Below are 14,390 nucleotides of genomic sequence, written 5' to 3' on the forward strand. Positions count from 1 at the left end.
AGTCCCATCCGCAACCTCGCGCATGCGCAGTGGCAAAAATGACAAGACAAGCTGTTGTAAAAATGTTTATTTGGATTTAAAGCCCCTTTTTGATATCCCAACATTTGAAAGAACAAATTACTTTTGTAAAACGTAAACTAAATAGAACGAACAATTGACTGTTAAACGTGTGAGCAAAGAACACAAGACATTTCCCTATAAAGAAAGCTATTCATATAAAAATATATTAACAGGACTTTTTTTGTACAGGTTGCCCTTTTAAAAGTATTCACAGATAAAACAAGAGCATTTGTGTTAAAGGCACAATCGTGAACATGCACACAAAAATGCAACAATGTTTAGTTAGAATTACTTTGATAAAGTGTCTCTTTTCGCTGAAGTAAAACAAAGCTGCAGTTACATTTTTTTGTACAAAAAAGTGTATATGAACCATCATATCACTTTTTTGTTGCCATTAAGCATGATTCCGTTGTTATTAACCAGCAACGGACGTGTCGCCCAGCCGGGCTGCAGGTGCTCGCTCATCACTTTCTGATAGGTCGGGTGGCTCATCAACGCTCGCACAAGGTCATCTGAGAAGCCAGTAGCAAAATACCAAAATCAATAACAAGCTATGACCTCAGACAACAAAACTCACTGGAGGGCAAAAAATGCAGCATAGCTTGATCTTTTTTTCTGTTGTTTTTAGTAGAAGTAGGTGCACACTGTTTTTGCCACCTCTGGCCATATTAAAATTACCTTGACTTAACTGGCCACCACTGGAAACCTCAGAGTAGAGCTGTGCAGTGTGATGTTGACGTAAACCCAGCAGTGCCCCCATCAGGCCAGACAGTTCATCGGCACTCAGACTCCCTTTCCCCTCTTCGTCAAACAACTGGAAGGTCAAAGGCAATTGATCACAGTGAACACCTGTTTATGGCATTTATTCTACAGTACGTTGGATATCAATGTTGTCAAGTAGTTACATTGAAGGCCGTGCGCAGGAGTGACTGGATGTCAACGAGTCCAGAGAGAGCGGCCATATTCAGATAGATTCGTCTCAGGTCCACTACTTTTTCCTGAAAACCACCAGACAGAGCAAGCTAACGGACATCACGCCACAGAGATGACGCCACAACAGACATCCTCGGAGTACCTCGGAGTAGAGCCCGCAGACTGTCTCCGTTTTCTGCCGGTCGGCGAGTCCCAGAAGGGAAGAGAGTTCTTCGGCTCCGACCAGAGCAGATCCTGACTGACACTTGTCAATCATTCTGTCCAGTGCGGCTTCCAATTCACTTGCTTGCAGGCTGATGCACACAAATTATGGGTGGTTGTTGACAAACGTGACAAAATGTCCTAAATAGACGCTCTCATACCCGGCCTTGCGCAGCAAAGTCAGCGCTTCCCTGCCGGGCGACGGCAGCGGGAGAGAGAGATGGCCCACTCTTTGGACGGGCACGCCACCCTCCATCACGTAGTCCGTAGCCGGGACGCCCAGTGCTCTAAAACGCAGTGCCAGAAGATGTTTGACTTTCCATGTGCACTCTTTACGCCAGGGGTGTCAAACTCATTTCACATCATGGGCCATCTACGGACTCGGTAGATGTCAAGTGGGCCGACCCACTAACATTATACCATACTGTGCTATAAATCACCAAAATATCATCTCTTTCCTTTGTTTTGGTATAAAGAAGCATTAATTGATGCTTCCATATCATTTGCGGTGTCTCTAAATCACCGATTCCCAACCTCTGTGCCGTGTAACGCAGTCCAAATGAAACGAATAAACTGTTTTGTTTTGTTTTTTTGATGATCATCTATCTACTTCGAATAATTACTTTGCCATGAGCTTCTGCACATTGTCAGCGAACAGGTTGGGATCGTTCCTCTCCTCTGGCGAGGGATGGTAGACAGGCAGGAACTGAAGCACAACATTTTGTTAAATTAAACAGCACAATGACACACACACACACACACACACACACACACACACACAAACCTCCACAGTCATGTTGGTGTATAGTTGCGAGGTAGTATGCCACAGCGCTTCAACCCTGTTAGAAGGACGACAAACATCAGCATCTGCACAAACCCCCCCCCCCTCCGAATGGCACCACAAGCCCGGCGAGAACTCACCATGTTGTCCCTTTGTACGTCCAGCGAACCGTGTCCTGAAGCACAAAACCGTATTGGAAGAGACGATTCAAAACAACACGAAGAACACTTTCACTTCAGTCGTAGTGCAGACTGATGATGCGCCATTTTTTTCGTCCAATCAGATTTGAACCTCGTTGCGTTACTATGTCAATCCGATCCGCCCACAGCTTTCATAATGAGTCGTGCTTGCCCTCTCAACTTCAGTTCTTCTTCAACCAATCGCATTTCAAATTCGCTTGGCCCTCGAAAATGATTTCTTCAGATTGGTTGGCCAGAGCAAAAACCTCAACTAGCAAAACACATCTTGCACACATTAGAACAGCAAATAATTCAGATTCTCTGGGGAGTATCAAGCATAGTTCGCCACCATCCGAATATTTGTGTCGCTAAATAAGATATGCAAAATAGACAGAACATGTCAAGCTCATGCCACCGCGAAAAGACTCCCAACAAAACATTTTTTCAAACCATTCAATTAAAAGCCAGCATTGTTGTTATTTTTGATGCAGCATGTGTGTGATTGAGGCGGAGAGCCAAGTCTTTACTCACCAATTTGTTGGGGTAGCGCAACAAAACTGGTTGGACTGGGACTGCGCATAGAAAAGCACCTGGCGGTAAGCAAGAAAGGTGAAACTCGTCAAAAGGAGAGAAACAAAATGACTGAATGACTTCGGCAAACACTGCGCCCTTTTTCCCTCCTCATGCCAATCATTCCAGAAGAAAGCCTCGAGCGCCGCATCGAGGACTGGATCGTTGCGACCGACTGTCTCGAGCGGCTCACGTCAACTCTACTTACCGGGTTTGAACTTGATCAGAGCGCTGCCGTTTGTGGTGGTGCCCTCGGGGAACATGAGCGTCTGGCCGAGAGTCACATGGGGAAAAACACACACACGCGCCCAGGAGACTTTTATCAGCGGTCACCGGTTTGAATATTTGTGGCGTCTTACCTGAGGCCAGTATCCGTTGGAGGTGATTCTCTCTGTGAGTTGGGCAACGGCCTTCTTCCTGGAATCCGGGTCGCTCCTGCTCACCAGCACCGACTGGTTGAACTCCAGGAGCGCTAACACGAAAGCAGTTCATCAACACGCATACAATGGGTGGAAAAAGTCTGCACAGCCCTGGTCACATGACAGGTTTTTGTGATAAAGAGAATTTAAATCAAGTGCATTCATTTCTAAACTCTTGACGCCATTAATGTGAAGTCTAACTTGTACGAATCAAATGATTTTTGGGGCCCTCTTTTACAACATGACACATTCCACTCATAAGAGGTTGTGCACGCATGTGCAACCACATTATGTCAATTGTTGTTGTTTTTTTTTGGGGGGGGGGGGGGGGTTCTACTGCTTGAAAGAAGAGTTCATTTGCCCCGCCTCAATTTAATCCGACTCACCTCCGATGACAGGCAGGCTGGTGTTCTCCGAGCGGGACACGACGGTGGGCAACTGGGTGGTACACAAAACTAACATGTCCAGAAAGGTGCTATGGGGAGCCACCACCAGCACGGGGGCATCCTTCAAGTCAGCCCGCCGACCTTTGACCCGGACCCACACGAACCCCAAGGAGAAGAAGACGGCCCGGCTCAGGAGCCAGACCATGGGATGGAAAAGCCAGCGGCGCCAGCCCGTCACGGGTCGGGCGCGGTCTTCCGCCGACAGGCCCGCCAGGCGTAAGCGGGCCAGAGGCCACATAAGGAGGAAGAACAAGATCACCAGGACCAGCCGAACCGGGAACAAGAAGCTTCCGAGCATCAGACCCTTGGGAGAGAACAAGCCCGGTGGCAGTTTAGAACTCCAATCCACATTTTGTGGTACATTGACAGGCGGAGAACATGTCAATATTTGCACATGAAATATGACAGTAAACAAATAGCTTTACTCCAACATGGCAGCCATGTTGTCCACGTAAAGATGTCGAACATGCACCATAGCGTTGCCAAAACACCAACAAGCATTCTCGGTCATGTGTGGAAGAAGTTGACGAAAAGTGCTTACCCGAATCCTTTGGAAGCGGCTCATCGTCACCTCGTGAAAGAACGGATTCGTGGACCCATGAGGGGACAGGTGGACACGACGCTCCAACTTCTCCATGGTGACGACAGCAACCCCCCCCCCCCCCCCACCAAAAAAGGCTCCGGGTCTCACGTGAAGATGAGGAGTTGCCGAAGTGAGCGCGACAAAATTCAAGTCAACACGAGCTGAAGCTCAAAAGAACTTGTCAAACAAGCGAAAGGAACATACTGACAGGTGCACGTGTGGAGGGCAACTCGGTATGTAAGTGTGTGTGCGCACACACGCTGCTGGAAAGGTGACTAATAAGCGGCCGTGGTGTGTGACATCACGACACGCCACTTTCCTGTCTCACGGATGGTCGGACCGGTCTGAGGGATCTATTTGGGGGCTCGCCAAATCCGGTTCCTGTAAATATTATTATTGTTAATGTTAGCCATCAAAAAAAAATGGGAGTTGTAAAAAATATACTTTAAATATCGAATTTACTAAGCTAGATAGCGTCCTTCAAATCCATCGTGAGGGTTATTTTACTAGTGAATCATCACCACGTTAGTGTAACCGATTTAATCGACAATTTATGTCGTTAACTTTTCAGCTAACACTGAAATCAGTGCTAATGTTCCTGGCAAGAGCGTTTTGTTGTCAGTTATGCGCACTCGGTGGCGCCGTGAAAAATGTTGAAACCTTTGGTAGTTTTATGTGTTCTGTTGTATATTATTTTGGTAGTTTTATGTTATATGCTATGTAATGTACTTTGTTACAGGTGTTGTGAAAGTTCTTTAAATATAAAGACTGAAAAAAAAAAGCTTAATTTTCTTCATAGCCTGCCAAAGTGTTTTGCTTACTGCTAACCTACCTAAACCAAGTCCGCACATGCGCAATCAAATGGAATCGTCAAACGTGAGATTAGTGAACGGCGCCAGGGAGCCTATTAACATAAAAAATAAATTTATGGATCCAGTACCTTTTGATTTATATTTTTCAAAATAAAGCCTTTGCACATTTTACATATTTTAAGACTTTATTAGTCAACTTTGATGTTGTTGAAGTCATTTGCCTTGTTTCCGGTACCTCTGTTCAGTTACATCATGGAACAATTTCCGTTACATTTTATTTAATTTTAAGACTGTTTGTGCACATTACATTTTTTATAAGTGTGAAGCAATTTTTGTAGTTCTTGCTGTTTGTTTATTTATTTTTAAATCCAAAACACATCTCTGCTTTCACTCTTCGTCATGTGACTGTAAACAACGACAAGTCTTTTGAAATCAAGGATTTATTTCAAGAGGGCAAATCGGTATAAATTAAAGAGTTTAGTGACACATTTCTGGCTGATGGGAGTAAGAGGAAGCAGATGAAGAGAAATGACTCCTGTCAGAACACAGGCATACTAAAAAAATAAAAAATTCTTGGTGTCAGGTGAGGCAAGACATTCCATGAAACATACAGAGGAAACGCACACACACGCACACACAGTCTGATAAACAACATCTCTGTCCAAAAAGAAACAAGGCAAAAACAAAGTAAGACATTGCCAAAAATGCTGGCCGCTGAAAGCGCATCAAGGGCTCCCTCCTGCGCCGGGGTCGCAATGGCTGCCGCAACAGATGCCGGAAATAGTTGCCTGATAAGTGTATGCACCGTCCGCTTCATAACACCATCCCTCCGCCCATCATTTCCATCCTCTGTGAGAACACACGTTTTCGTCAATGTCATTACTCATCCAATCTAGATGATGAAATGCAGTCACGTGAGTGGCTTTTTTGTTGCATTTTGTAGCATTCCAGCTCAGCGGACCATTCAAGTAAAGGTATCCCCGTATGACCCTTTGAAATGTCATAAGTGCGTCTGTTTTAAGCTACCTGAGGAGGCTCAATGAAAGCCAGCCAATCGGATGAGTGTGTGGGTAGCAGCCCCATTGACTGACACTTGTAGACGGCCAACGCCGAGCCCAGCAGGTTACCCACCAGGTAGACCAGTCCCTGAAGCCACTGTTGGCTGGAGCTCTCCAACAGCTTAAAAGCTGCTCAAGACACAAGAGGAAGACAAGGAGAGAATGAGGTGCTAAATTGCGCCCCCTTGAGGAGAGGCCGCCATGTTCCGCGAGGAGACACACTCACTGGCAGACATAGACATCAGAGCCTGAATGGGCCTCCAAGCCATCATGCACACCATCATGATGGGGAAGATGGAGATGGTGTTCCCTGACATGTACATGATGAACAGGTTCATGGGGATTTGTTTGAGAGGGCCCAGGGCAACATCCCAGCATCGCTGGCAAGACAAGAAAGAGCAGTCAACAATCCACCGACAGAAAAAACCCCAAAACGCACAGCCTCTTTATACAAACTCACCTTCTCCACCAGATTCTTGTCCGTTTCCTGAATGCTGGTGTCGGGAACAGGCTTCTCTGAATAGCCAATGGGATAAACGACATCTCCCTGGCCGGCCTGGCGATCGCTACGACACCTGGAGCAAAGCAGCGCTGCTGTCATCTCAACTAAGTCAAACTAAATAGTGTTCATCTGCAAAGTTCAGTAAATAATTCTACATTCACGTCAATAACATATTTCATCCTTTAGGCCCTTTATGACAGATTGGATTGGATTGAATACAACTTTGTCAAATGTGCTGTATGTGTACATAAACCACAGATGACATTTCTTCTCTCTCAACATAAAACAAGAGATGAAAAGTGTCTGTAAAGGGGTGCCACAAGTGTATGCTTCAGAACCACTTATTTTCCTAACGCCTTCAGTACTGGTGTCAGAAACAGTTTTCGGTAATTTATCAGGATATGATTTCAATTTTTTCAGTTGATCTAGCGCTGTGAAACCTACAATTTGATTTCTGTGTAATCCAAAGCACCCTTTCTAAACTTAAAACTGGTTACACCTTTTTGTACAAAATTAAACAATTTCTTTCTCTATATTGAATGCCTTACCTGAACTCAATATTGACAGTGCAAGCTACATTTTTATTGATTTTGGACTTTCAAGATACCATTTATATGCATGCTCCCTCCTCTACATTAAAACGACACAGTTTATGCTGGGAACAGATTACTAGCCATGGGTTCATTACCCATCACTGTCACTTGTGTCAGAATATTATCTGGATCTTCTTGGCCCTGAGAGAAGAGCAACAGTGTTTACTCACAAATACTTACTTCACACACTAGCTGCTTGTTTAACAAATGTGCTTGTCTTGAAATGATTCAGTTAAGAGCTAATAATAATCTGTTGGCTCTTGCTGCCATCTTGTGAGATCTGTGGGCAATTATAAACCTCGACAGCGCATCAAGAACCTGCGAATTTCCCCTACATTGTAATTACATCTCGTTTACATTTACCTAGTGTTGCCTAAACTCAGCTCCAGAGCCCACTTCATCCTCCTGGAACCGGCTCCTCCTCGAGTGGACAAAATTCCCCCTCCTTGGCCGCCTGGAGATGCCATGGCAGCTGGATAGACCGCGATATAGGCCTCCTGAAGATAAAAAGAGACACTCAAACATAAATAGACATTTACATTTTGAATGAATAAAAATACAAAGTATTTGAAGTTCCATGTTTTGTCAACTATAATTCCACGGCTTTTACTGATGTTTTCGAGTTTCGTCGTGGTATTCGTACGTTATGCAGATACAGTACAGAATTCAAGTCGGAATTTTCGTATCCTGTTTTCTCGCTGGTTCTGCCTAATTCAAAGGCCGTACTTTGAGTTAGTTCACTACTTTTAACGACTTTTGCCAACCCGGAACTTGGCGTGACGTCATGGTAAAAGGTCACCTGCATTATTTCATTGAGTGGCGACATTTAAACATCACTCGACAGAGCAGATGCTTTTTTTAATCGTTTTGCAACACTCGCCAGATCCGTTAAATTGTTTTTTTCATCATCTTGCTTGCGTCAAGAGCGACGCTGTAGCCTCAATTAGCAACCGCTGTTAGCACGCCACCTCGAAAAAGCTAAAACGAGCATGTCCCCGCGAAAGAAGCTGCGGTAAATTACAACAATCCGACTTTGTGAACAAACGAGCCTTTCAATTCCATTGAATTCTCTGTTTACCTTTTAAAATGTCCAATACGAGGCTAGCGATTATTTCAGGACGATGACAGGAGACTACTCTTCTTCGCTGCTTCCGTCGTCGAATTGAATTGACAAGTTTATTACGCAAGGACTCACGGTGCCCCCTTGTGGTTTTTCAGAAGTATTCCATTGTCCACATCAAATGAGTTAAATTAATTTAGCTTTTATTACACATTTGATCCTTTGTTGTTGGCGCCAGTTAATAAGTCAACCCATGAACAATTCAAGTTTGGACATCATGGCTATCTTAGTGCAAACATTCAAAACAGTGAAACATGACGTCACATATCATAAAATGGCAGTGCAATTGTCATTGTAACACGTTAACGGGTTGTTGTCATCAGTCTCGTGAAAGACTTGAGACATGGTTGTTGGAGGAGGTGTACTCGTCACTTGTACAGGCTGAGTTCGGGGCTGTGGTACAAACACATGTAAGAGTCACACAGGAGCCGGCGAGCACGCTCCGGGAGGGTGGCGGGATCCACCCTGCTCAGCTCATCCTCCGACAGGCTGAGGTAGCACCCCACCTCGGGACACGGCCTCACCAAGGGGACGTTGAAGCCATTCTCACCTCCTGGATAAAAATCTGTCCGGTTAATTCGGGCTTTTTGACGAGAATAAACGCAGAGTCTGTCTCTCACCTTGGCGGTCGGCCATGCTGTCAAAGAAGAGCCAATCGGAGGGCAGAGGCCCGTGTTTGACGAAGCTGACGTAGTGGCTAGTCTCGATGCACGTCACGGCAAACAGAAGCATCTGCTGGCGAGTGCAGTCGAGGGGGGCATTCCACGTCCCCTGGGGGACGATCATCTCCAGCGGGCAGTGAGATGTCCGCCTCCTGTGACTATGAACCTGATGGGAAAGACGAGCTTTGATTCCTGAGACGCCTTACAGTCAAGCGGCCCGGCTTCGGGGCTGAGCCCACGGACCTGAGTGTTACAGGTGTTGCAGTACTGTTTGAGGTGTCCCGGTGTGATGTCTCGGTCTTCGTAACACTCTGCGCACTCCCACTGGGCTAAAGCCTGACAGATGCTGCACTGCCTCAGAGCTAAACAAATGCGCGTGCGCGCAGACAACACCCACATTACATGCTAACAAAAGGGAGCATGACGCTATAAAAATACAACAATGGGATCAAACATTAGGGCTGCAAAATTAATATAATTTTTAAAGAAATGGTTTCCATGGGAATGAATGGGAACAAACCAGGAATTGCCGAAATTGAATGTTGACTCTCAACAGGAAACTTTAATTTAGTTGGGGAAATCTACAGTATGTTCAAATATGGTCAATTTCATAGTTTTGACAAATTGCTGCGTGGGAGCCGCGAGGCAAATGCCACCTCAAGATTGAAAGTCTGGATATTTTTGAGACAATAACAAATGAAAATCATTTGATTATATACTGTACATTTGAGTGAGCCTGTTTATTTAAAAACGGATCGCCGTCATGCTTCAGTGCATAAGTAATTGGTCAACCGTGAAAGTAAATGCATTCGGATTCATTTCCACCAATTAAACCGCTCAGGCAGCTCATTGTTTTACTTATTGCATCACTCAGCTCAAAAAGCAACCATTTTAAGCAATTACGGGAGTAAAGCAGCATTTCTGAGCGCGTTGAATTAACGATTGAGCGTGATTTGAGGGCGGCGTGTTATGTCGTTAAGCAACAGCATATGAACGCAATATTGATCACATTTGAACTGGAATGATGTGGTGTATGACTTTTTTTTTTAGATTTCCGGAATAGTTTCAAATATGGAACGTTTCAAAAATTCCCCAGTTGAACTTCCCATGGAAATTGACTGGAAACTTTGGTATCCTTTTCAACCCCACTGAACACTGGGATCAATTGTCAGTTACTGTCATCCAGCAGGTCTGTGATATCCAGGCTGAAGGTGGGCAAGATGATGTCAAACATCTTGAAGTCCTTCCCAAAGCGGGGCATGAGCAGAAGGAGGCAGGACGGAGCCTGTGGCGATGAGGGGGGGGGGGGGGGGGGGGGGTCAAATACAATAGAAGGATTTTACCAGACACAACGGCCGTGCCGTACCTCCGCTTACCTCGGCTAACTTGAGTCCGGCGTGGAGGAAGGAGGACTCCAGCAAGGTTTGGACGCTGGCCACCCTCATGGGGCTGAACAGCGGCGAGGGCAGCAAAACGGAAGCGTCAGCAGGGGAGGGCGAACGAGGAACGTGAGGCGGGAAGAGCTGGTATAAGTGACACTCCTGTGGCTTTTGAGACAACGATCTAGAAGGGCAGAAAGACACATACATCATTCATCCCATGAAGAAATTTAAATTGTCACAGCAGCAATAAATAAGATGTTGCTTGGTGGTATATGGTAAGACGATAATAATAATAAATGGGGAAAGAAAAATCAGTCGGAAGAGAGAAGCGTGGAGGTGTGGCGCCACCTGATCCTGAGGAGCGGCTCGACGCGGAGGAGCAGGAAGAGCTTGTTGAGGAACTCCTCTGGGTCTGCGCAGACATGAAAGGCAGAGCGGTGTGGCGGCATTCCTCGTGCACAAACAGGAAGTGCATGGCGCACTTGCTCATTTACCTTTCTCCTGGCTGGTGAAGCCTGCGTCTTGGTTGGATGCCTCCAATAGTCGCCTCAAGGCCATGGTCTTGCTCGCGCACACGTAGCCGTACCTGCAAAACCGACAGGCCTTATGGAAAATGTCAGCGTTCGTACTGTCTAACCATTTACCTCAGGGAACATCTTGACTGAATTGAAACTATGGCGGGAGCGAAAAAGGCTCAGACAAGCTCTTTCGTCGCTTTTCTCAAGCACCCTTCCTCGGTCAGAGGTCAGACCGAGTTTGAGTGACAGGCAGACCTGCGCAGGGGGTTGACGATCTCGCAGCGCAGCAGGTCTTGAGCTTGACCTGAGCTCGGGTCTGCTTCCGTGTCGTCTGAGGGCCAGAACAGCAGCCAGTCTGCCGAGCTGCAACAGGAGAAGAGGCTGCGGACGGCGAGACGGAGTGAGATCAAGTGTCATAATAGAGGCTTCTGTGAAGGCGGGATCTTAGTCAGCAAGGCACCTGAACAGCGTGGCGTCCAGGTAGCAGGAGTTGAGGTGGCCCTGGATGCCTTTCTTCCAGCCCTGGTACAGTTCCTTGGCCTCATCCCCGTCGGCAGGGAGAGTGTCATCCTCCACGCGCTCGCTGTGCCACTCAGCGAAAGCTGTCCGCCAGAGCCAAAACTCAACTCAACTGCTGCACTCCCCCCACGCGGCAAAAAGTGCACAACGCAACCTGTTCACCTATGGAGTTGCAGCGCTCCACTTGATTGACACGAGCTTCGGGAGCGGGGAATCTGGAATCTCGCCGACAGTTAGCGACCTTGACGAAGAGCCCCTTGTTAGGCGGGCAGTGGAAGTGGCGCTCGCCAAGGTACGTGCCGTCGGATGCTGTCGACACCTCCTGCTCCTGCGTGGGCAAATGTAAGCGGCACTTAACTGCACAATCATGTCAATACATTTTCCCTTACGTACACTGTTGTCAACTTGCATAAATAAAAGTTTTCTCAATCTGAATCAAGCACTCGGCTGCAGGAGGAAGAGGACGAGGTCAATTTACCAGCTCGATGCCTGCCACTGGCTCGTGAACTCCCTCGATGTGTCCAATCCAGCGGATCACACCGTAAAGCGGTGGGTTGTTGACTTCCACCATGGAGCCCACCTCCAGGTTTTCTACGTCGTCCACGAACACACCCTTGTCCGTATCCGGCGAGCCAGGTGGCGAGGGTGGGGCTTGAGTGCCGTTGGTGTGCTGCGCCACTGCCAGGTCGGCGGGTTTGGGTGGTGGCTGCGGCGGCGGGGGCGGGGGTGGAGGCAGGTGATCGTAGAGCGGCTTCGGCGGCGGTGGAGGAGGAACAGGTTTGAGGGGTTTTATGGTGGGTGGCAACAGAGCCACTTTGGAGGCAGAGGTGGGCGTCAACGCAGGGGCCGGTTTGGTGGCAGGTGGCGAGGTCTTTATGATGGATTTGAGTACCTGGGGGGCAGGGATGGCGTGATGCTTGGACTCAGGGATGGCGTGATGCTTGGACTCAGGGATGGCGTGATGCTTAGACTCTGCGGGTGATAACAAGTGTAAGGCATCATTTGTAAACAATTCATGAACAAAAAAACTGTGCTTAGAGGGCCATGCCTTCTCTCAAAATGAGACTTGATTCAATGAGAACAAATCACTCATGGTTATAGTGCACTGGTGTCACACTCAAGGGGCCAGATCTGGAATCACTTCATTTCATTGAAAAGCATCCAAATAGAATTCCTCTACCTGGGGACACCTTAGAGACGGGCAGCAGTTTTCCATAGAGGGCAGAAGGAATTTGGCAGAGCTTCTCTCCTCTGTAATGGCCGTCCCAGTTGCCTGTAGGAGTGTCCTGAAACATGAAATGGTCAATGATTCACATTCTGCCCTTCGTTAAAGCATCCCTGGAATGAAGGAAATGACTAACCAGCAAAACGCCCACGTAAATCGATGATGAGGGCTGACGGGACAGCGGACCACAGAAGCGCACCTCTCCGCTTACGGTTGAGCCCTCCATGGAGATGGTAACCCGCTGACCCACACTGTACGGCAGGGGCCACGCGGTGCCGCGAAGCGGATGTTGAGTTCCGGTAGTTGCCTCCTCAGCCGATCCACCGGACGACTGAGACTGAGTAGGAACGGTGGTCAGAGGCACATGGACGTGATGTGCGGCACCGCCGCCGGGCAGCTTCACGTGTGCGGGGCGACTGTTGCTGTGATGGTTGTGAACGGTACTGCGGCGGAAAGGGCGCTTCCTTTCTTGGTCGTCTGCCTCGTTGCCGCTGGACCAGTGTCTGACCTTGATGTGGCTGACCGGAAGGAAGACGGCACAGCCGTCAGGGCAGGTGAAGAGACCACCGCCGGTGCCCTTGCCTTTGCCCGCCGCGGAGCCCTGCGGCCCAGGAGAGGCGATTGAACGACCTGATCAATCGAAGAATAAGCAGAAGTGACTTTACCTTGAGTTGCACCCCAAAATACTGAGGTCTGCTCCCTGTCGTCAGCGGCCCGACATATTTGAGTTCGGCCTCAGCAAGCTCGTCCACTTGCTCCATTTGGACCCACAAGGGCGTACCAGCGGGTAATTTGGCCAACTCGTGCAGCTTCTCACGAGTGCCTGAAAGAAAAAAAAACAGCACAACAAAGGCTCCCGTTGAATCGTTCTATTGTCCGTTCATTACTTACGTAGTAATTCGAGGCGAGCCTCTTGGGCCACAGGCTCCAATAGGCCAACACAGTCCGTTGGGACTTCAACCAGAACCCTTCTGTCCAATTGTACAATGATGCCAAGTTCCAGCATCTGAGGAGAAACCAAGATGGGGACACACCTATTTGACACAATCACACCCTAAGTACGACTGAGGAAGAAAGTCGTTATGCGTGAAGGTATTTGAAAATGGTGTTCATCGTTACCTTGACATATAGAAAGTCGACTGTGCTCCTACTCGATTGTCTGTCCGAGCACATGGACCCCCGTGGCAGCACGATGGTACCTTCCGAATGGCCCTGGACATGTTGTTCGGCCGACAGCAAGAATATTTTCGGGGGTCGTAATTTCGTTCTGGGATCATGGGCTCCTGACATATTTCGTGGGGTTACTCTCACCTGGTCGACAGAAAAAGGAAAGCTTTCCTTTACGATTTTTAAAAAATATTTTCAGTGAGGACGAAACACAGTAACGTCGCGCAAAGAGGTTCAGGTTAACATTGTGCCAATTATCTTTCAGATTTAGTTGAAGCTTGCTTTTGGGACAAGTAATATGTAGCCAACACGTTATTAATTTGAACAGATTCGGACTTTGTTTTCATTTTTTGATAAAAAGCCTTTTCGGCAAAACTTACCAACTCAAATGTCAATCAGTCAGAAGTCAGGAACTCTCACAACAAACCAAACGGTAAAGCCGGAAGCACAAAGACTGACAGCAGTGCCAACCAATTAAAAGACGGAAAAGTTCCACAGCCAATCAGGTAAAACATGGGCGTTTCTATGAGTGGTTTCTTTGAAACACTTCCTTAAAATACAAGTACAATTCGTAAAATATTGGCAAGCAACTGGCTTTCACACTCACCGATATTTATTTCATCGAAATAAACATACGTAATAGTTTAGTTCACCTTGAAA

General features: G+C 47.3%; 3 protein-coding genes across 7 annotated transcripts; all 3 read right to left on the bottom strand.

Annotated features, from left to right (window-relative positions):
* Positions 1 to 52: 52 nt before the first annotated feature.
* On the bottom strand, positions 53 to 4,421 carry lpcat4 (lysophosphatidylcholine acyltransferase 4). Of its 2 annotated transcripts, none has more exons than XM_086102679.1 (13): positions 4,131 to 4,421; positions 3,530 to 3,893; positions 3,084 to 3,196; positions 2,933 to 2,993; positions 2,686 to 2,744; positions 2,116 to 2,150; positions 1,979 to 2,033; positions 1,818 to 1,900; positions 1,356 to 1,481; positions 1,136 to 1,286; positions 966 to 1,058; positions 739 to 874; positions 53 to 572 (listed from the first exon to the last, which is right to left on the bottom strand). In XM_086102679.1, the coding sequence occupies exons 1-13, from the start codon at positions 4,224 to 4,226 to the stop codon at positions 433 to 435; spliced, it is 1,512 nt and encodes a 503-aa protein (XP_085958805.1). In that variant the 5' UTR covers positions 4,227 to 4,421; the 3' UTR covers positions 53 to 432. The 2 variants fall into 2 exon arrangements, with proteins under 2 accessions (XP_085958805.1, XP_085958815.1); XM_086102689.1 differs by having other exon boundaries at positions 966 to 1,082.
* A 985-nt stretch (positions 4,422 to 5,406) lies between these two features.
* Positions 5,407 to 8,313, bottom strand: emc4 (ER membrane protein complex subunit 4). The gene is made up of 6 exons (XM_086102768.1): positions 8,216 to 8,313; positions 7,501 to 7,634; positions 6,503 to 6,617; positions 6,269 to 6,422; positions 6,011 to 6,171; positions 5,407 to 5,833 (listed from the first exon to the last, which is right to left on the bottom strand). Exons 2-6 carry the CDS (start codon positions 7,602 to 7,604, stop codon positions 5,798 to 5,800), a joined length of 570 nt encoding a protein of 189 aa, XP_085958894.1. The 5' UTR covers positions 7,605 to 7,634; positions 8,216 to 8,313; the 3' UTR covers positions 5,407 to 5,797.
* A 70-nt stretch (positions 8,314 to 8,383) lies between these two features.
* On the bottom strand, positions 8,384 to 14,182 carry cyld3 (cylindromatosis (turban tumor syndrome) 3). 4 transcript variants are annotated; one of them, XM_086102713.1, is made up of 17 exons: positions 14,111 to 14,182; positions 13,683 to 13,874; positions 13,455 to 13,569; positions 13,229 to 13,386; positions 12,700 to 13,164; positions 12,519 to 12,624; positions 11,817 to 12,310; positions 11,501 to 11,666; positions 11,280 to 11,421; positions 11,075 to 11,200; positions 10,796 to 10,887; positions 10,650 to 10,713; positions 10,296 to 10,482; positions 10,096 to 10,204; positions 9,163 to 9,281; positions 8,878 to 9,085; positions 8,384 to 8,810 (listed from the first exon to the last, which is right to left on the bottom strand). In XM_086102713.1, the coding sequence occupies exons 2-17, from the start codon at positions 13,851 to 13,853 to the stop codon at positions 8,626 to 8,628; spliced, it is 2,907 nt and encodes a 968-aa protein (XP_085958839.1). In that variant the 5' UTR covers positions 13,854 to 13,874; positions 14,111 to 14,182; the 3' UTR covers positions 8,384 to 8,625. The 4 variants fall into 4 exon arrangements, 3 of the variants coding, with proteins under 3 accessions (XP_085958839.1, XP_085958848.1, XP_085958857.1); XM_086102722.1 differs by lacking the exon at positions 14,111 to 14,182 and having other exon boundaries at positions 13,455 to 13,597; positions 13,683 to 13,815; XR_015099143.1 differs by lacking the exons at positions 8,384 to 8,810; positions 8,878 to 9,085 and having other exon boundaries at positions 10,286 to 10,482.
* Between the last annotated feature and the right edge of the window lie 208 nt (positions 14,183 to 14,390).

This window comes from Hippocampus guttulatus, chromosome 2 (genome assembly GCF_054856545.1).
Source record: "Hippocampus guttulatus isolate MCC_2025c chromosome 2, RoL_Hgut_1.0, whole genome shotgun sequence".
Lineage (NCBI taxonomy): Eukaryota > Metazoa > Chordata > Actinopteri > Syngnathiformes > Syngnathidae > Hippocampus > Hippocampus guttulatus.

Coding starts and splice junctions, on each gene's coding strand:
- lpcat4 (XM_086102689.1), bottom strand. CDS start 4,226: ATGGAGAAGTTGGAGCGTCGTGTCCACCTGTCCCCTCATGGGTCCACG. Junction 1,901..1,978: donor ACACCAACATGACTGTGGAG/GTTTGTGTGTGT, acceptor GTTGTGCTTCAG/TTCCTGCCTGTCTACCATCC. Junction 573..738: donor TGGTGGCCAGTTAAGTCAAG/GTAATTTTAATA, acceptor CTGGCTTCTCAG/ATGACCTTGTGCGAGCGTTG.
- emc4 (XM_086102768.1), bottom strand. CDS start 7,604: ATGGCATCTCCAGGCGGCCAAGGAGGGGGAATTTTGTCCACTCGAGGA. Junction 6,423..6,502: donor ACAAGAATCTGGTGGAGAAG/GTGAGTTTGTAT, acceptor TTGTCTTGCCAG/CGATGCTGGGATGTTGCCCT. Junction 5,834..6,010: donor CTTTCATTGAGCCTCCTCAG/GTAGCTTAAAAC, acceptor GTGTTCTCACAG/AGGATGGAAATGATGGGCGG.
- cyld3 (XM_086102713.1), bottom strand. CDS start 13,853: ATGTCAGGAGCCCATGATCCCAGAACGAAATTACGACCCCCGAAAATA. Junction 10,714..10,795: donor CTTCACCAGCCAGGAGAAAG/GTAAATGAGCAA, acceptor ATGTCTGCGCAG/ACCCAGAGGAGTTCCTCAAC. Junction 8,811..8,877: donor CAGCATGGCCGACCGCCAAG/GTGAGAGACAGA, acceptor ATTTTTATCCAG/GAGGTGAGAATGGCTTCAAC.